Here is a 21,220-nt window from a genome sequence, read left to right as displayed (position 1 = left end):
GTTTCTCTCAGCATTGTAGCCTTCACAATTAACAGTGCAATTGTGTGAACACAGAAAGAAAAGAGCGCAACCATGTCATTCTCAATATGGTATGTCAGTCGTCAACCATTACAACAGCACCCCATGGGGCAGCCCCTCCTGTGTCACTACATTTAATTGTCAGAATTATGCCAAAATCCATCAGGTGTAATTAATTTTTCTTTAAAAAATGTTTCTTTATTATTCAGTGACTGCTGACTAATTCGGTGTAATACTGTAGTTACACATTCCTCATTTTAATTTCAACCATTTGATGTCTATGATGTAATAAGTGCCTTATTGAAGATCAATAAAAAAAATCCACCTTCTTTTTTGTGAAGAAGAAGGAGGACGGTCTGCGCCCGTGTATTCACTATCGGGGTCTGAACCAGATCACTGTGAGGTATAGTTACCCGCTACCACTCATAGCCACAGCGATTGAGTCAATGCACGGGGCGCGCTTCTTCACCAAACTAGATCTCAGGAGTGCTTACAACCTGGTGCGTATCCGAGAGGGAGACGAGTGGAAGATGGCTTTCAGTACCACCTCAGGGCACTATGAGTACCTTGTCATGCCGTACGAGTTGATGAATGCGTCATCAGTCTTCCAAGCCTTTGTAGACGAGATTTTCAGGGACCTGCACGGGCAGGGTGTAGTGGTGTATATTGATGATATTCTGATATACTCCGCTACACGCACCGAGTATGTGTCCCTGGTGCGCAGGGTGCTTGGTCGCCTGTTGGAGCATGACCTGTACGTCAAGCCTGAGAAATGCTTGTTTTTCCAGCAGTCTGTCTCCTTCCAAGGGTATCTATTTCCACCTCAGGGGTGGAGATGGAGAGTGACCGCATCACAGCCGTGGGTAATTTGCAGACTCACACCACGGTAAAGGAGGTGCAGCGGTTCTTAGGGTTTGCCAACTACTACCAGAGGTTTATCATAGCAGATAATATTCAAATTTTTGGTGATTTTAATATTCACATGGAAAAGTCCACAGACCCACTCCAAAAGGCTTTCGGAGCCATCATCGACTCAGTGGGTTTTGTCCAACATGTCTCTGGACCTACTCACTGCCACAGTCATACTCTGGACCTAGTTTTGTCCCATGGAATAAATGTTGTAGATCTTAATGTTTTTCCTTATAATCCTGGACTATCGGACCACCATTTTATTACGTTTGCAATCGCAACAAATAATCTGCTCAGACCCCAACCAAGGAGCATCAAAAGTCGTGCTATAAATTCTCAGACAACACAAAGATTCCTTGATGCCCTTCCAGACTCCTTCTGCCTACCCAAGGACGTCAGAGGACAAAAATCAGTTAACCACCTAACTGAGGAACTCAATTTAACCTTGCGCAATACCCTAGATGCAGTTGCACCCCTAAAAACTAAAAACATTTGTCATAAGAAACTAGCTCTCTGGTATACAGAAAATACCCGAGCTCTGAAGCAAGCTTCTGGAAAATTGGAACGGAAATGGCGCCACACCAAACTGGAAGTCTTCCGACTAGCTTGGAAAGACAGTACCGTGCAGTATCGAAGAGCCCTCACTGCTGCTCGATCATCCTATTTTTCCAACTTAATTGAGGAAAATAAGAATAATCCAAAATGTATTTTTGATACTGTCGCAAAGCTAACTAAAAAGCAGCATTCCCCAAGTGAGGATGGCTTTCACTTCAGCAGTAATAAATTCATGAACTTCTTTGAGGAAAAGATCATGATCATTAGAAAGCAAATTACGGACTCCTCTTTAAATCTGCGTATTCCTCCAAAGCTCAGCTATCCTGAGTCTCTGCCAGGACCTAGGATCAAGAGAGACACTTAAGTGTTTTAGTACTATATCTCTTGACACAATGATGAAAATAATCATGTCCTCTAAACCTTCAAGCTGCATACTGGACCCTATTCCAACGAAACTACTGAAAGAGCTGCTTCCTGTGCTTGGCCCTCCTATGTTGAACATAATAAACGGCTCTCTATCCACCGGATGTGTACCAAACTCACTAAAAGTGGCAGTAATAAAGCCTCTCTTGAAAAAGCCAAACCTTGACCCAGAAAATATAAGAAACTATCGGCCTATATCGAATCTTCTATTCCTCTCAATTTTTTTTGAAAAAGCTGTTGCGCAGCAACTCACTGCCTTCCTGAAGACGAACAATGTATACGAAATGCTTCAGTCTGGTTTTAGACCCCATCATAACACTGAGACTGCACTGGTGAAGGTGGTAAATTACCTTTTAATGGCGTCAGACCGAGGCTCTGCATCTGTCCTCGTGCTACTAGACCTTAGTGCTGCCTTTGATACCATCGATCACCATATTCTTTTGGAGAGATTGGAAACCCAAATTGGTCTACACGGATAAGTTCTGGCCTGGTTTAGATCTTATCTGTCGGAAAGATATCAGTTTGTCTCTGTGAATGGTTTGTCCTCTGACAAATCAACTGTACATGTCGGTGTTCCTCAAGGTTCCGTTTTAGGACCACTATTGTTTTCACTATATATTTTACCTCTTGGGGATGTCATTCGAAAACATAATGTTAACTTTCACTGCTATGCGGATGACACACAGCTGTACATTTCAATGAAACATGGTGAAGCCCCAAAATTGCCCTCGCTAGAAGCCTGTGTTTCAGACATAAGGAAGTGGATGGCTGAAAACGTTCTACTTTTAAACTCGGACAAAACAGAGATGCTTGTTCTAGGTCCCAAGAAATAAAGAGAGTTAAATCTGACAATTAATCTTGATGGTTGTAAAGTCGTCTCAAATAAAACTGTGAAGGACCTCGGCGTTACTCTGGACCCCGATCTCTCTTTTGACGAACATATCAAGACTGTTTCAAGGACAGCTTTTTTCCATCTACGTAACATTGCAAAAATCCGACATTTTCTGTCCAAAAATGATGCAGAAAAATTAATCCATGCTTTTGTTACTTCTAGGTTAGACTACTGCAATGCTCTACTCTCCGGCTACCCGGATAAAGCACTAAATAAACTTCAGTTAGTGCTAAATACGGCTGCTAGAATCCTGACTAGAACCCAAAAAATGTATCATATTACTCCAGTGCTAGCCTCCCTACACTGGCTTCCTGTTAAGGCAAGGGCTGATTTCAAGGTTTTACTGTTAACCTACAAAGCGTTACATGGGCTTGCTCCTACCTATCTTTCAGAGTTGGTCCTGCCGTACATTCCTACACGTTCGCTACGGTCACAAGACGCAGGCCTCCTAATTGTCCCTAGAATTTCTAAGCAAACAGCTGGAGGCAGGGCTTTCTCCTATAGATCAATATATTTATGGAATAGTCTGCCTACCCATGTGAGAGACGCAGACTCGGTCTCAACCTTTAAGTCTTTATTGAAGACTCATCTCTTCAGTAGGTCCTATGATTGAGTGTAGTCTGGCCCAGGAGTGTGAAGGTGAACGGAAAGGCTCTGGAGCAACGAACCGCCCTTGCTGTCTCTGCCTGGCCGGTTCCCCTCTCTTCACTGGGATTCTCTGCCTCTAACCCTATTACAGGGGCTGAGTCACTGGCTTACTGCTGCTCTTTCATGCCGTCCCTAGGAGGGGTGCGTCACTTGAGTGGGTTGAGTCACTGACGTGATCTTCCTGTCTGGGTTGGTGTCCCCCCTTGGGTTGTGCCGTGGTGGAGATCTTTGTGGGCTATACTCGGCCTTGTCTCAGGATGGTAAGTTGGTGGTTGAAGTGATCCCTCTAGTGGTGTGGGGGCTGTGCCTTGGCAAAGTGGGTGGGGTTATATCCTTCCTGTTTGGCCCTGTCCGGGGGTATCATTGGATGGGGCCACAGTGTCTCCTGACCCCTCCTGTCTCAGCCTCCAGTATTTATGCTGCATTAGTTTGTGTCGGGGGGCTAGGGTCAGTTTGTTATATCTGGAGTACTTCTGTCTTATCCGGTGTCCTGTGTGAATTTAAGTGTGCTCTCTCTAATTCTCTCTTTCTCTCTCTCGGAGGACCTGTGCCCTAGGACCATGCCTCAGGACGACCTGACATGATGACTCCTTGCTGTCCCCAGTCCACCTGGCCGTGCTGCTGCTCCAGTTTCAACTGTTCTGCCTGTGGCTATGGAACCCGGACCTGTTCACCGGACGTGCTACCTGTCCCAGCCCTGCTGTTTTCAACTCTCTAGTGACCGCAGGAGCGGTAGAGATACTCTTAATGATCGGCTATGAAAAGCCAACTGACATTTACTCCTGAGGTGCTGCACCCTCGACAACTACTGTGATTATTATTATTTGATTATTATTATGCTGGTCATTTATGAACATTTGAACATCTTGGCCATGTTCTGTTATAATCTCCACCCGGCACAGCCAGAAGAGAACTGGCCACCCCTCATAGCCTGGTTCCTCTCTAGGTTTCTTCCTAGGTATTGGCCTTTCTAGGGAGTTTTTCCTAGCCACCGTGCTTCTACACCTGCATTGCTTGCTGTTTGGGGTTTTAGGCTGGGTTTCTGTACAGCACTTTGAGATATCAGCTGATGTACGAAGGGCTATATAAATACATTTGATTTGATTTGATTTAAAATATACCCTTTCCTACAGACCAGGCTCCCAGAACGTGAAGGGAGACACATTGTCTCGGCTGTATGACACAGAGGAGCGGCCCATGGATCCCACTCCCATACGCCCCACCTCCTGCCTGACTGATTTTCTGACTGATCTTCCACCTTCACAGGGTAACACCGCGATCCTGGTCGTTGTGGATCATTTCTCTAAGTCCTGTCGTCTCCTCCCTCTGCCCGGTCTCCCTACGGCCCTACAGACTGCGGAGGCCTTGTTTACACACGTCTTCCGGCACTACGGGGTGCCTGAGGATATAGTGTCTGATCGGGGTCCCCAGTTCACATCTAGGGTCTGGAAGGCGTTCATGGAACGTCTGGGGGTCTCGATCAGCCTTACTTTGGGGTTTCACCCCAAGTAATGGGCAGGTGGAGAGAGTGAACCAGGATCTGGGCAGGTTTTTGTGGTCCTATTGCCAGGACCGGCCAAGGGAGTGGGCGGCGTTCGTGCACTGGGCCGAGATGGCACAGAATTCGCATCGCCACTCCTCCACTAACCTCTCTCCCTTCCAGTGCGTACTGGGGTACCCGCCGTTCTGGCGCCTTGGCATCAGAGTCAGACCGAGGTTCCTGTGGTGGACGACTGGTTCATGTGCGCGGAGGAGACATGGGAGGCTGTCCGTGTTAACCTTCAGCAGGCCGTGATGCGCCAAAAGGAGAACGCAGATCGCAGTGAGGCCCCTGTGTTCGCACCGGGGACTGGGTCTGGCTCTCGACCCGAATACTGCCCCTCCGCTTGCCCTGCCGGAAGCTGTGTCCACTGTTTGCGGGGCCATTTAATGTCCTGAGGAGAGTGAACAAAGTATGTTATAGGTTACAGCTTCCACCCGATTACCGTATTAACCCCTCGTTCCATGTGTCTCTCCTCAGGCCGGTGGTGGCTGGCCCGCTCCAGGAGTCTGAGGTGCGGGAGGTTCCTCCGCCCCCTCTGGACATCGGGGGGGCCCCGGCATACTCCTTTCGCTCCATACTGGATTCGAGGCATCGGGCGAGGGGCCTTCAGTATCTCGTGGAGTGGGAGGGGTACGGTCCGGAGGAGAGGTGCTGGGTTCCGGTCGCGGACGTGTTGGACCCTGCAGGAGTTCCACTGTCTTCGTTTGGATCGCCGTGAGCCTCGCCCTCCGGGTTGTCCCCAAGGCCGGTGTCGACGCCGTTAAGGGGGGGTACTGTCATGACTTCCGCCGAAGTTGGTTCCTCTCCTTGTTCGGGCGGCGTTCGGCGGTCGACGTCACCGACCTTCTAGCCATCGCCAATCCACTTTTCATTGGTTTTGTCTTGTCTTCCATCACACCTGGTTCTTGTGGTGCTTGTGCACGGTATGCTGGTGATTACCGGGTTTTGTTTGACCCATTTCATGTATTGTTCTGCTGACGGTGGTTTATGTTGATTAACCTTTACCGAACCTCAACCCCGTATCCGGGATCACCCCCCACCCCCCACACACTGATTAGCATAGATAGCATAGCTTCAGAAGTAGATAGTAGCATCTAAATATCATTAAATCACAAGTCCAAGACACCAGATGAAAGATACAGATCTTGTGAATAAAGCCACCATTTCAGATTTTTAAAATGTTTTACAGGGAAGACAAAATATGTAAATCTATTAGCTAAACACGTTAGCAAAATACACCACTATTCTAACTCCATCAGTTTCTTACTCCTTCAGGTGCTATCACCAATTCGGCTCAACTAAGATATTGATATCCACTAACCAAGAAAAAACCTCTTCAGATGACAGTCTGATAACATATTCATGGTATAGGATAGTTTTTGTTAGAAAAAAGTGCATATTTCAGGTAGAAATCACAGTTTACAATTGCACCGACCATCGCAAATCGACTAGAATTACTAGATAGAGCAACGTGTATGACCAATTTACTCATCATAAAACATTTCATAAGAATAGACAAAGCATAGCAATGGAAAGACCCAGATCTTGTGATTCCAGACAATATTTCAGATTTTCTAAGCGTTTTACAGCGAAAACACAATAAATCGATAAGTTAGCATACTACATGTGAAAACGTTACCAGAGCATCGATTCCAGCCAAAGAGCGCTATAACGTAATCACCGCCAAAAGATATTAATTTTTTCACTAACCTTCTCAGAATTCTTCCGATGACACTCCTGTAACATCATTTTACAACATACATATACAGTTTGTTCGAAAAGGTGCATATTTAGCCATACAAAACCGTGGTTACACAATGAAAATACTAGGAAATCAAGCCTCAATATGTCTGACGTCATCTATCAGAGTGATCTAGTTTAATTAAAAGCTAATCATATACTTGACTAAAAAATACAGGGTTGACAGGAATCGAAAGACAAATTAGTTCTTAATGCAACCGCTGATTTACATTTTTAAAATTATCCTTACTTTTCAATACAGGGTTGGCCAAGTGAAGCTATACAAAACAAAATGGCGATGTATGCGTTTAAAATATTTCGACAGAAACACGGTTTATCATATTAAATATTGCTTACTTTGAGCTGATCTTCCATCATATTCTTGGGCAATGTATCCTTTCTATGTTATAAACGTCTTTTGGTCGATAGATGTCCTCTGTCCTTCGAAATGTCCACTAACAACGACCGAGACCGCGAAACGTTCCCAAAGCTAGAAAGTGCACGACAAAGAAATTCCTCAGAATCGCACTAAACGGATATAAATTGCTATAAAACGGTTTAAATTAACTACCTTATGATGTTTCTAAGTCCTATATCGAATTAAATTACAGACGGATACATTTCAAGTTGATAACCGAGCCTGTGAAAATGGCGTCCGGAGGTCCCATCCTGCGTAAGGGCTTGCGTCGAAAGGGGGGCTACTCTCACTCCTTGGTGTTTTATAACCTCTGAGAGCTACCTAGAAGGCCCATTCCACTTCTCATTGGTTACTGACATCCAGGGGAAGGCGGGTGCAGTTCGTGTCGTGCCATAGGATAGACAGAGACCTTAAAAACTGATCTGAAACCAGAGCTTCGCTCTCAGACCTTTCACTGTCTGTCATGGATTTCGCTGTAGAAATTTTTCTGGGTCACCCACAGACATAATTTCAACGTTGTATGAAACTAGAAGGTGTTTTCTATCCAATATAATTAATAATATGCATATTGTACGAGCAAGAATTGAGTACTAGGCAGTTTAATTTGGAGACGACAAAATGCTAATTCGGAACAGCACCCCCTGTAGTCGCAAGAAGTTAAACGACACCGTTGTAATCAGTTTTCGCCCTCCTGCACCTGACTTCTCTCCCGCCAGTACGCACCTCATTACACAACGGGAAATGTAAATTATTATCTGGATTATAATGAATGGAAATGTTTGGATGGCTTGATAAAAGTTTGTGAGGGAAAATCAAGTCCCATTTCAAAGTGGAAATTACAAACTTCTAAAACCTCAAATTGGTCTTTCTATAAATAATGGGGCCAAAATGCTTTGAAACAAAAAAATAATAATTTTCATGCAGTTCCACATGTGTACTTGTGAATATGTGAATATGCAAACTGGCCCATAATGCCATCTACACAACAACATAGGCTTAGGACTATACATCCTTTAAGTAAGGTTCAAATAGACATTGGCAAGTCAGCAGACATTGGCAGCTGTCTATCGTTGACTCTGATTGGGGATCATACTTAGGCAGCCCCTTTTCCCACTTTCTGTTGTGGGATCTTGTCTTTTTGTGTTGCATGTGTTTGCACTACTAGCTTTACGTTCGTTGAGTTGTTTATTGTTTTTTGTGGAACATTTATTATTAAAGGAAAATGTACGCCTACCACGCTGCACCTTGGTCTCATTCTAACAACGAACATTACAACTGTATTTTGTTCTACTTTATTTTAGTCAATACCACTCTGACATTGCTCATCCTAATATTTATATATTTCTAAATTCCATTCTTTTACTTTTTGATGTGACCAATATCATTTAATTTAACTTTTACTGCCTCAGAAACCCGGATCCGGGAGCACCCCCCACCCCCCACACACTGATTAGCATAGATAGCATAGCTTCAGAAGTAGATAGTAGCATCTAAATATCATTAAATCACAAGTCCAAGACACCAGATGAAAGATACAGATCTTGTGAATAAAGCCACCATTTCAGATTTTTAAAATGTTTTACAGGGAAGACAAAATATGTAAATCTATTAGCTAAACACGTTAGCAAAATACACCACTATTCTAACTCCATCAGTTTCTTACTCCTTCAGGTGCTATCACCAATTCGGCTCAACTAAGATATTGATAGCCAATAACCTATAAAAAAAACCATCAGATGACAGTCTGATAACATATTCATGGTATAGGATAGTTTTTGTTAGAAAAAAGTGCATATTTCAGGTAGAAATCACAGTTTACAATTGCACCGACCATCACAAATCCACTAGAATTACTAGATAGAGCAACGTGTATGACCAATTTACTCATCATAAAACATTTCATAAAAATAGACAAAGCATAGCAATGGAAAGACCCAGTTCTTGTGATTTCAGACCATATTTCAGATTTTCTAAGCGTTTTTCAGCGAAAACACAATAAATCGATAAGTTAGCATACTACATGTTCCAACGTTACCAGAGCATCGATTCCAGCCAAAGAGCGCTATAACGTAACCACCGCCAAAAGATATTAATTTTTTCACTAACCTTCTCAGAATTCTTCCGATGACACTCCTGTAACATCATTTTACAACATACATATACAGTTTGTTCGAAAAGGTGCATATTTAGCCATACAAAACCGTGGTTACACAATGAAAATACTAGGAAATCAAGCCTCAATATGTCTGACGTCATCTATCAGAGTGATCTAGTTTAATTAAAAGCTAATCATATACTTGACTAAAAAATACAGGGTTGACAGGAATCGAAAGACAAATTAGTTCTTAATGCAACCGCTGATTTACATTTTTAAAATTATCCTTACTTTTCAATACAGGGTTGGCCAAGTGAAGCTATACCAAACAAAATGGCGATATATGCGTTTAAAATATTTCGACAGAAACACGGTTTATCATATTAAATATTGCTTACTTTGAGCTGATCTTCCATCATATTCTTGGGCAATGTATCCTTTCTATGTTATAAACGTCTTTTGGTCGATAGATGTCCTCTGTCCTTCGAAATGTCCATCACCAACGACCGACACCCTAAAGCGTGTCCAAACTTTCAGAGTGCACGACAAAGAAATTCCTCAAAATCGCACTAAACGGATATAAATTGATATAAAACGGTTAAAATTCACTACATTATGATGTTTTTAACAACTATAACGACTGAAAACATGACCGGAGAAATACTGCTGGTTAGAAAACGATTTGGAACGAGGCAGGTCCGATGGCCTTCACGCTTGAGGCGCACGTTGAGAAAGAGGGGTCTCTGTACATTTTTGTCATTTATAATGGCTGTGAACGTCCCATCGACTTCATTGAAAACGTGATGACGTACAGACACCCAGAGGAAGACGTAGGCAGTGTCGGTTTCTTCATAGCATTCACTGTGGCCTTATAAACAGACCCCAGATCAGAGGTAAAAATTTCTGAAATCTGAACCCTGTCATGAAAAGTGCTGTAGAAATTGTTCTGTACCACTCAGAGACAAAATTTCAACTCCTATAGAAACTATAGACTGTTTTCTATCCAATAATAACAATAATATGCATATTGTACGATCAAGAATTGAGTACGAGGCAGTTTAATTTGGAAATGTAAAAAAAAAAATAATGCTAACAGCTCCCCCTATTGACAAAAGGTTATTAATATAATTTATTTACCGTAACAAAGGTCCAAAATAGTGTATAAGAGATCATACAAAATATTTTGCTGTGACTCTTATGTGGATGATGTGAAAAATATTTGTTGGTCTGATGTGATTAATAAGAAGCATCCAGACGCTGCACTTGATGAATTTATGAAATTGCTTCTTCCAATTATTGAACAATATGCTCCTGTTAAGAAACGGACTGTTAGAACTGTTAAATTTCATGGAATAATGAGGAATTAAAAAACTGTATGGTTGAAAGATATGGAGGAAAAGGAGTGGCTAATAAGTCTGGCTACACATCTGACAGGCTGACTTACTGCAAATTGAGAAATGTTGTGATTAAAATCAACAAAAAGAAGAAGAAACTGTATTATGAAGCCAAGATAAACGATAATGAATGATGGAAAAAAAACTTTGGAGTACTTTAAATTAAATTATGGGCAGAAAGACAAATTCAACTCCATCTTTCATTGAATCTGATGGCTTATACGTCACAAAACCATTTGATGTTGCCAATTATTTTAATAATTACTTAATTGGCAAACTTAGGCAGGAAATGCCAACAACGAACAGTTAGCCATTATATTCATGCATAAAAAAAATAACAATGAAAGAAAAACATTGCAAGTCAGAATTTTGTAAAGTTAGTGTGGGAGCGGTGGACATTTAGTCACAGTGGATACAACGTCTCTTATACACTTCCTGATAAACTCAGTCACCATATCAGTATATTCGTCTATGTTGTTCTCGGAGCCTACCCGGAACATATCCCATTCCACTTGATCAAAACAATCTTGAAACATGGATTCCGATTGGTCAGACCAGCGTTGAAGTCCTTAACACAGGTACTTCCTGTTTGAGTTTATGCTTGTAGGAAGAGAGGAGAAAAATCGAGTCATGATCAGATTTGCCGAAGGGAGGGCGGGGGAGGGCCTTGTTGGCATCCTGGAAGTTGGAGTAGCAGTGGTCAAGTGTTTTAGTAGCGTGAGTACTTCAGTCAATGTGTTGATAAAACTTCGGTAACGTTTTCCTCAAATTTGCATTGATAAAATCCCCAGCTACAATAAATGTCGCCTCAGGATATGTGGTTTCCAGTTGGAATAAAGTCCAGTGAAGTTCTTTGAGGGCTGTCGTGGTATCGGCTTACGGGGGAATATACATGGCTGTGACTATAACGGGAAAGAATTCTCTTGGGAGGTACTGTAATATGGTTGGCCTTTGATTGTGAAGTATTCTAGGTGGGATCAATAAAATAATTTGAGTTCCTGTATGTTATCACAATCACACCATGAGTAATTAGTCATGAAACATATTCCGACGCCCTTCTTCTTCCCAAGATATATTTTTTCCTGTCTGAGCGATGAACTGAGATCCCAACTGGCTGGACCGACTCAGACAGTATATCCCGTTAGAGCAACAGAGAATGAAACAGAGAATGTTACAATCCCTGATGTCTCTCTGGAAGGAAATCCTTGCCCTGAGCTCGTCAACTTTATTATCCAGAGACTGAACATTAACGGGTAATATACTCGGAAGCGGTGGGTGGTGTGCTCGACTCCTGAGTCAGACTAAAAGTCCGCTTCGAGTGCCATTTTGGAAAAGCCTCTGGGAACAGTTTTGGAACAGCCTCTGGGATCCGTTCAATTGCCCTGGGGGATACGAACAAAGGATCCGGTTCGAGAAAGTCGTATTCCTGGTCGTAATGCCGGTAATGCTGATGAGTTACAGTCGCTCTGATACCCAAAAGTTCTTCCCGGCTGTATGTAATAACACCAAAAACTTCCTGGTCTAATAATGTAAGAAATAACACATAAAACACTAAATTTAGCAAAGTTTCCTCGGACAACGGCAGTTCTATTCGTCGGCGCAATTAAGGTTTATACTACTACGTTGGCACGAGAAAAAAAAAACGACAGAAAATATGCTTGTTTAAAGTTAGAGGCTCAGCAATGTTAGTATTTTGAAAGTCATGTAGTGTACACCCAGCATACTATTAACTTCCTGTTGCCACATAGCTATTTTTGTACCCTTTTTTTCTCCCCAATTGGTAGTTACAGTCTTGTCCCATCGCTGCGACTCCAGTACAGAGGAAGGTCAAGAGCCATGCGTATTACAAAACATGACCCCGCCAAGCCGCACTGCCCTCTTAACCCAGAAGCCAGCCACACCAATGTGTCGGTGGGAACACCGTATATCTGGCGACCAAAGTCAGCATGCATACAGCATGCATACTCCCAATGCTGGAGCGCAATGGGAGAACGCAAACCAGCCAAACCCTAAACTAACCCGGATGATGCTGGACCAATTGTGCGCCTAGCAGGGATACTTTACACACACCCCATATTTTGGATGGGAAAAACATTTGAGACACTTAAAGAGATAGGTGTGCTGTCCAGAATTGTCCAGAGATGAGGTAAGTAATAAAGAGAATGCAAGATGTGATAAACCGACAGAAATCGGACCATAAATTTGCTCCAACAGGCCCAAAACTAACTCCATCTTTGGCCACAGAGCTCCACTGATGCCAGGACAGGGTCAAGAATGGAGTAGGACGACTTCATTCCCACCTAGTGGTCAGATAGGAGAATAACACCTTGGAGGCAGACCAACCCCATCCACCTTTACACACCATTGAGTCATTCAAATGAGATTTTGCATCCGGTCTAATTTATATGAATGCTTTGATTTCTTATGAAATTCCTCTGAAACGAATTGACAGTGTTCCCAGACAGCTGATTAAGGCATGAATATGTGTTATGTTTCATTAGTGGTGCTCGGGCCTTGAGAGGTGGTCTGTCTGTTGCATCCAGTGGTGCGCTACAGTGTAATTCAACCAAATCAGGCTCTTCAGTCCGTGTGTCCCCTGTGTGTGCTTGTTTTTGTTCCAGATGATTAAACAAATGAATGCAAATAATTTAGAACATGCATAGATGGTTTGATTCACCTCAGTTTAGTTTGGGTTCAGTACAGAGGGAATCAGTATTATCAGGGGTGGACAGATTTCACTAGGCTGAATCAATATCCCTCAATCATTCACAAAGCTATCCATAACTGTCAATTATTCACATTTATTTATCGACCAATTTTCACAATGGTCTTCAATTGATGGTTGATGCTATAATTGTGCTACCAATTCAATGTTAAGATAATAAATTAAAGCTCCTGAATTTCCACAATAACTAAAAATCCATAAATTATTTTGGTAAAGCTACAACACTCCATGGTGAATTTCACAGTGTACTATTGACCCCTGCTTCTCTGAGGCACAGTTGATACTGTAAAATGATTACTCCTTCTCCTGGTCCAGTCCAGGGTGCACTTGCTCTCTGCCCCAGGGTTTGTTTAAAGTTAATCTAGCCTCTGGTCCTATGGGTCCTAAGGGGGTTACCAGGCAGTCGAGTCTCTATCCTCTCTTCCTAACTTTCCTCTCTCCTCCTTCCCAGCAGCTTGATGAGTCAAACCCAAGAGGATCATAATACATCTCCCATCGTTCTACTGAGGTGGAGAGCCATGGAGTATGCCCTATGCTTCCAAGGGGGCCAAGAGGATTACGGCATGTAAGACTTCTTGTATCCTATCTGCTTTTCAGCACCATGTTTAAAGCCAATTTCCGCAAAATCCTCAACCAGACATGAGCTACAGTGTTTGGTATGTAGAGACACTCACATTAGTAATAAATTAGGGACACAACAAGGACAATCTTGTCATCAAAACAGAAGAAATGTACCTGATTTGCAGTCATTAATTTAGTTAATTAGAATATTAGTTAATTTGACTATTAGAATATTACAGTCTCTTATTCAACATTAGAAATCAATGAATAAGTGACTGATGCATGTAGTAGTCTAATGAAGGCCAAATCTGTAAAGCCTGTCAAGTTGATTTAGTAAAGCCCCGAATGCCTTTTCAGTATGCAGAGGTTCCACTTTTGATTTGTAGACTCTCAAGCATGAAATTCAGACTGAAGTCTTCACATTTAACAAAACATTTTCAATTTTCAACGTCTAAAATATCAATGGCATTTTAAGAATGTGTCACCAGAAATGTTGTTCTCTTTGACATTTCACTTCTGATCCACCATTATGTCATATTTCATTAATTATTACCATACTTCCTATTTCACCTCATTTATCGAATTTGATAAGCAGAACTTCTGGACCTGAAACAGAGCCATCAGTGTTGATGTGCCGTTTCCCCTCCTATTCTTTTGATAAGTAAATATGGCGCAAAAATTGTGCAACATTGTCTTGGAAAGCAATTCCTCTGACCGTCACAACTATTCCCAGCCTCATTTTTCACATCCGGAGAGAAGAGTAAAGAAATGTGACTGCTTCCTGAGCAGAAGGAATACAGGGACCCTATCTTGTTGGGTGGCATGACCTTTTTCCTTCCCTACTCACCCTGGATATATGCACAAATCCTTCATCGTCATAATATGCATCCTTGTGAACGCACGTCTCTGTGGAACTCTGAGTTTTTTAACACTTATTTTTTTCATTCTCTCTTGGTTCAAAGTTCATCTCATCTCTCTCTTCAGGAACATCCCCCAGTGTCATCCCTCTCCAGAGTGATTTGGGCAGCCATATAAGACACCTGAGCTTTGGTCCTAAGGTGGAAATGTTTTGTATTCACAAGGTAACCTTCACTGAGGGGTGTGGATTTTTTCCTCTCCTCAAACCAAACCAATGGCCGTCATGCAGTACCACCTAAAGAGTTGCACATTATCTCAATATAGATTTTTGTTAAAGCAGGTATTAACAAATCAACCATTCAACTCAAATTCCATGTTATATAACGTTCTTAGGCACAATATGCCAGAAGTGTCATGCATCAGTATGGATGCATCAGTATGATTTAGGCAGGCCACTGGATCATCCTGAATAACAACTAAAATGGTCAAGTCTTTAAACAAGTCCTCTAGCTCTCTCTCTCTCCAATCTATATGACCCATCAAATAGCATTCTTCTTTTCTACCCTAGCCATAAAGAACACGTTCTGTGTTCATAACAAGCAATATTTTTCTGAACTAAAATGTGTTCGATTTACCAAGTGAGGTCACAGCAAGCATCAGTTTTTCAGGGGCTCCCGGTGAATATCGTTTAGAGGCTATATTTTCCACCCAAACGCAACCTTCAATGCAACGGTCACGTCTCTCGTCCTCGGCAAAAAACATGCCCCGAGGCTCGAGACACGCAGACTGAGGGAATAAAATGCCACTTCTGAAGGGCTGTCAAACTCCCACATATTTCCAAATGAAGAATAGTGAGATGAGAAAAAGAGAAAGGTGTACGGTTCTGCCAGTGCTTCTTCAAGAATGTAGTCTCATGAAACATTGCATTTGTCAACACATTTTATGTTCATTTTATTGGGCTATGTGATATAGGCTATGTTCTCTCGCTTTCATTTTAAATTACAGATCTTGCATTAAGGAATACATCTTCTCATCTGATATGCAGACATATTACCCTTTATTTACAGATCAATCATTTGTTTGCCTACATCCAACCTTTATTTCTGACTAATTATATATAATATAATTTTCAAACACATATGAATGTGAGTCAGTCCATGTCATTTGTCTGTATATAATAAAATTCGAACCCTATAATTTTTATGATTCATACAGACGCCGGTGGATATAAAAAAAATCCCCCTATAAATCTATTGGTTGTGGTCTCCGCGCCTCTATCCAATGCTTAGAGGCTGCAGTTCTATTTGGGAAGTTGGCAGCTCGCGGCAAGCTCTTTTACTCTCGCACTGGCAGTTCGACTCTGGAATTATGAGCAGAGCTGGTCAATCCTGTACCTTGTTTTGAATTTTATTCCCAGATAATTGAGACCATGGAGATTAGCATCGGCATCCTCATTGCGTTCATTATCTCACAGGTAAGCAGGAACATTTTATGTGGCATTGCATAGCGCTCTCCCGCAGCTGTTCATCAATGATTTATATTATGATCTTTATCAATGATTTAAATTCTGAACTTTAACATGACACACTTAATAAACGGCAAAGGGGTAATGATTATTTGCATTGCATAGGCTAATAGCCTACGATATTATAGATTGAATGAAACCTACAATTAAAGAGAAACTAAATGAAGCCATACAGTGATTTAATAACTGAATACCACGAAAGATATGATTAGGAGGCTGTCGATGATGTGTTACATGTTGCATTTGCGGCACCTGGTCGTCTTGGGGAGAGTGTCGAGTTTGACATGAATCTGCAGTGGTCAATCAGTCTTTTTACGGATGCCGTTCACATAGGCGTCCAATGGGCAGAACAGGGTAAAGTGTGGAGCTATGTGCAAATCACGGGCGAACTCTTGTCAACAGCCACATCTATATTCCGCTCAGATACCCAGTTGAACGTTTCTTTGGCTCTGTGTTCATGTGGGTGAAGGAACGGTGTGAGGGGAGGATTCTCAAGATAATCAGCTCTTACTGATCTCCCAGAGCATCACTGAAACAGTCAGCGTCTAACTTCAAAAACAAGGGGGGTGTTGGAAGATAGGAATGCAATTTAGAAGCATTTTATTGGAGATATTTTCCCTCCCCGTTTCCCTTTGACACAGCCTCTTATGTAGGCTATACTTGCTTTGATAGCTCGCTGCCGATTTTATCTGGCATTAATTTGGAGTGACTGATAACTTGGAGTGACTGATAACTTGGAGCAGCTGCCTCCCCCAGTCACATTTTACTCTATTTAAAGTGGTAAAGGACATTATGGCTGAATAGTGACACAGCAAAGTAGTAGGCCAACCGTTGCCCATCATTGGAAAATTAAGTTCCAATTAACATATGAAGCATAGCCTAGGCTACATCTTGTCATCGCGAATCAGTTGATTTTATAAAATAGAAACATGGTGACATTTTACAAAGGTGTGCACTCAACAGTTGCTGTTAATGGAATGTGTTGGGAAAAACTGTTGAAAGCCAAAATGCGTTGGTTCTATATTTAGCAAGAAGCTTTTTAAAAAAACGTTTAATTCCATTGTCCTCAAAGTGTTGCTGAATCTCCTTTCTCCTTCAATGGTATTGTTTTAAACCTGGATTCCTAGTAAGCTAGACTTGTGGGAGAACAACTGCATTGAAGGTGCGCGCCTTCCCACGAATTCCCAGTTGCTGCGCATTCTTATTTCTCTCTCCATCAAAGGGCGAGGTTCAAGCAGAGGCAGGTGCCGAATTAATGAATGGCTTTTCATCAGAATTTGACCCATCACGATAGGGAGCTTTACTTTCCATATGTATTGCTGTTGATATATTACATGGTTATTAGTGTGTGATGAGACAAGATGTTTGTTACACACCTTTTGCTAAGAGTATGACATCATCAGCATTCTAAGGTTAATAACATCGTCTCGATACTGCTGCAAAATGTACACAGTTCTCTTTCCACTGATACTGCAATTGTCTGGCTAATCTGGGAGACACAAACATAAATTGTTAGATTTAAAATAGAGTTAATAGGCCGCTGGCTGCGACATGTAAACTAAGGAGAAATGTAAAAAAAATTATTATGTGTCTGGTGAGACTGTGTCTGATACTTTTACCGCCAGAGTTGTCTGGCTCTGTTGGCGCGCTTCATCAAGGGAATCAGGTCGCCCTCCGACTCTCCTCTGACGCTACAGCAACGCTTACCAAACGCCAGGACAACACAACATCCACGTTTCTTATTTATCTTATAGCTCAGGCAGGGCGCCAAGTTTGCCTCCAGAATAAGCTGATGGTGTATTCCCTCTCACCATAAATCCCTGTATTAGAAATGAAACGCTAAGCAGTCGAGAGCCTCAACGATGATTCAGAATAAGTACAGCACAGCACAACCGGGAGGTGCAGGTGCCCATATTTCTCTATCTTTCTGGGTCTCATTCTCCCCCATCTCTTTCTCTCTCTCTGACTCTCTCTCCATTCTATTTCTCTATCTCTTTCTATGAAGTGATTGAGGATAACTGGAGTCTTCTTTTTTCGTATTCTATTCATGCAGTTGTCTAAGTATTTCCAAAAGGCTCAGGACAGTGCAGGTGGGTTTGAATGAAAATGGAAAAATAAAGGTAAAGAAAGTGGTACACCTGCGAGTCAGTGAGCACAGCAGATACGTTTGTTGCTCTGGACGTTTATGGAGCTGGTGGTCAACAGAGTGTTAAAGTCCCCTCTAAGCCGGCCTGAAGTGTGAGTGTGACGGGGTGTTGGCATGGTCCTTTATGGTCATAGTGTCCAGGTGAATGTTAAAGTGGCCATTCAAGGGGGAATGGGAGAGTACGCTTTACCTTGGTGCCTGATTACAGAGAGACAGGAGGTGTGCCCACCTCAGTGACCCTCCTCTCCCCTGTCTGCAGCTCACTCCACTGATCCAGCAAAAAAAATCTAATATTAACCTGTTTGGGCTGCAGGGGCAGTATGGAGTAGCTCTGATAAAAGGTGCCCATTTCAAACGGCCTCGCACTCAATTCTTGCTCGTACAATATGCATATCATTATTACTATTGGATAGAAAACACTCTCTAGTTTCTAAAACCGTTTGAATTATATCTGTGAGTAAAACAGAACTCATTTGGCAGCAAACTTCCTGACCAGGAAGTGGAAAGTCTGAAAACGATGCTCTGTTCTAGGGCCTGCCTATAAATGGGCATGATACGTATTAGTATACATGCACGTCATACACCTTCCACTAGATGTCAAGAGGCAGTGAGAGAAGAAATGGAGTGTTTATCTTGGTCTGAGGTGGAATAAATCCTCTTGGAATGACGTGTCACCCATTTCCTGTTTTCTGGAAAGCGCAAGGATGGACCTGGAATTGCCTTCTGGAAAGCTGTCGTTATAGGCGACTACTATCTCCGGCTTTGATTTTATTTGATACATGTGACAATATCATCGTAAAGTATGTTTTTTCAATATAGTTTTATTAAATTATTAAATTTTTTTCGGGACGTTAGGCGTGTTGCTTTGTCTGCGTATGTTCAGGAAGGAGAGCTTCGCGCCACTTTGCTAGCTTTCTGTGCTAATTGACTGGAGAAGAGGACGTTCTAAATCCAAACAACGATTGTTCTGGACAAAGGACCCCTTGTACAACATTCTGATGGAAGCTCATCAGAAGTAGGACCCATTTTATGATGCTATTTCATATATCTGTCGAACTGTGTACTATTAGTTTTGCGCCCAGGTTTTGGGCACTATCTCGCCATAACGTAAGCCTTATGTCGTAATGAAGTTATTTTTAGAATTCTAACACTGCGATTGCATTAAGAATTAGTGTATCTATCATTTCCTATACAACGTGTATTTTTTAGTCATGTTTATAAATAGTTATTTGGTCAGAATATGTGAGTATCAGATAAATATCCGGACGTTGTGGGAAAAAGATGCTACGTTAGCACAATGTATAACCACTGATTTCAGCTCTAAATATGCACATTTTCGAACAAAACATAAGTGTATGTATAACCTGATGTTATAGGACTGTCATCTGATGAAGCTTATCAAGGTTAGTCAAAAATTATATATATTTTGCTGGTTTGTTACGATCGCTAACTTTTGCTGCTGGGAAATGGCTTGTGTTTCTGGCTATTGTGGTAAGCTAATATAATGCTATATTGTGTTTTCGCTGTAAAACACTTAATAAATCGGAAATATTGGCTGGAATCACAAGATGCCTGTCTTTCATTTGCTGTACACCATGTATTTTTCAGAAATGTTTTATGATGAGTATTTAGGTATTTGAAGTTGGTGTCTGTAATTACTCTGGCTGCTTCGGTGCTATTTCTGACGGTAGCTGTGATGGTAGCAGCAATGTAAAACTGATTTATACCTCAAATATGCACATTTTTCGAACAAAACATAGATTTATTGTGTAACATGTTATAGGACTGTCATCTGATGAAGTTGTTTCATGGTTAGTTTGGTTGGATCTTGGTTAGTTATGTTGGTTTTGTGCATGCTACCTGTGCTGTGAAAAATGTCTGTCCTTTTTTGTATTTGGTGGTGAGCTAACATAAATATACGTGGTGTTTTCGCTGTAAAACATTTTAAAAATCGGACATGTTGGCTGGATTCACAAGATGTTTATCTTTCAAATGCTGTATTGGATTTGTTAATGTGTGAAAGTTAAATATTTCTAAAAAATATATTTTGAATTTCGCGCCCTGCACTTGAGCTGGCTGTTGTCATAAGTGTACCGACGTCGGGCTTGCAGCCAGAAGAAGTGAAGGAAGTCTCAAGGTTTTGCTCGCCTGAGGTAGAGTATCTCATGATAAGCTGTATACCGCATTATTTACCAAGAGAGTTTTCATCTATATTTTTCGTAGCTGTCTATTAACCACCACAAACCGTTGCTGGCACTAAGACTGCACTCAACGAGCTATATACAACCACAAGCAAACAAGAAAATGCTTATCATGAGGTTGCGCTCCTAGTGGTCGGGGACTTTAATGCAGGGAAACTTAAATCCATTTTACGCTCAGGGGATCTATGTGTTTGAGGGTGTGAGTTGCATGCAGACGTTACAGTCGCCTCTTCACTGTTGACGTTGAGACTGGTGTTTTGCACATACTATTTAATGAAGCTGCCAGTTGAGGACTTGTGAGGCGTCTGTTTCTCGAACTAAACACTCGAATGTACTTGTCCTCTTGCTCAGTTGTGCATCGTGGCCTCCCACTACTCTTTCTATTCTGGTTAGAGCCAGTTTGCGCTGTTCTGTGAAGGTAGTAGTACACAGCGTTATACGAGATCTTCAGTTTTTGGCAATTTATCACATGGAATAGCCTTCATTTCTCAGAACAATAATTGACTGACGTGTTTCAGAAGAAAGTCTTTGATTTTGGCCATTTTGAGCCTGTAATCGAACCCACAAAT

General features: G+C 41.9%; 1 protein-coding gene across 1 annotated transcript in view; it reads left to right on the top strand.

Moving 5' to 3' along the window:
- The first annotated feature begins 16,073 nt into the window (after nucleotides 1-16,073).
- Nucleotides 16,074-21,220, top strand: part of LOC139539869 (cadherin-13-like) — a 704,975-nt gene continuing 699,828 nt past the window's right edge. The window contains exon 1 of the mRNA XM_071343218.1: nucleotides 16,074-16,253. Within this exon, the coding sequence (XP_071199319.1) occupies nucleotides 16,209-16,253 (45 nt within the window). The 5' untranslated portion in view covers nucleotides 16,074-16,208. The remainder of the gene's footprint in view (nucleotides 16,254-21,220) is intronic.

Source organism: Salvelinus alpinus, chromosome 15 (genome assembly GCF_045679555.1).
Source record: "Salvelinus alpinus chromosome 15, SLU_Salpinus.1, whole genome shotgun sequence".
In the NCBI taxonomy this organism is placed as follows: domain Eukaryota; kingdom Metazoa; phylum Chordata; class Actinopteri; order Salmoniformes; family Salmonidae; genus Salvelinus; species Salvelinus alpinus.
This window is presented reverse-complemented; position numbering and strand designations above follow the sequence as displayed.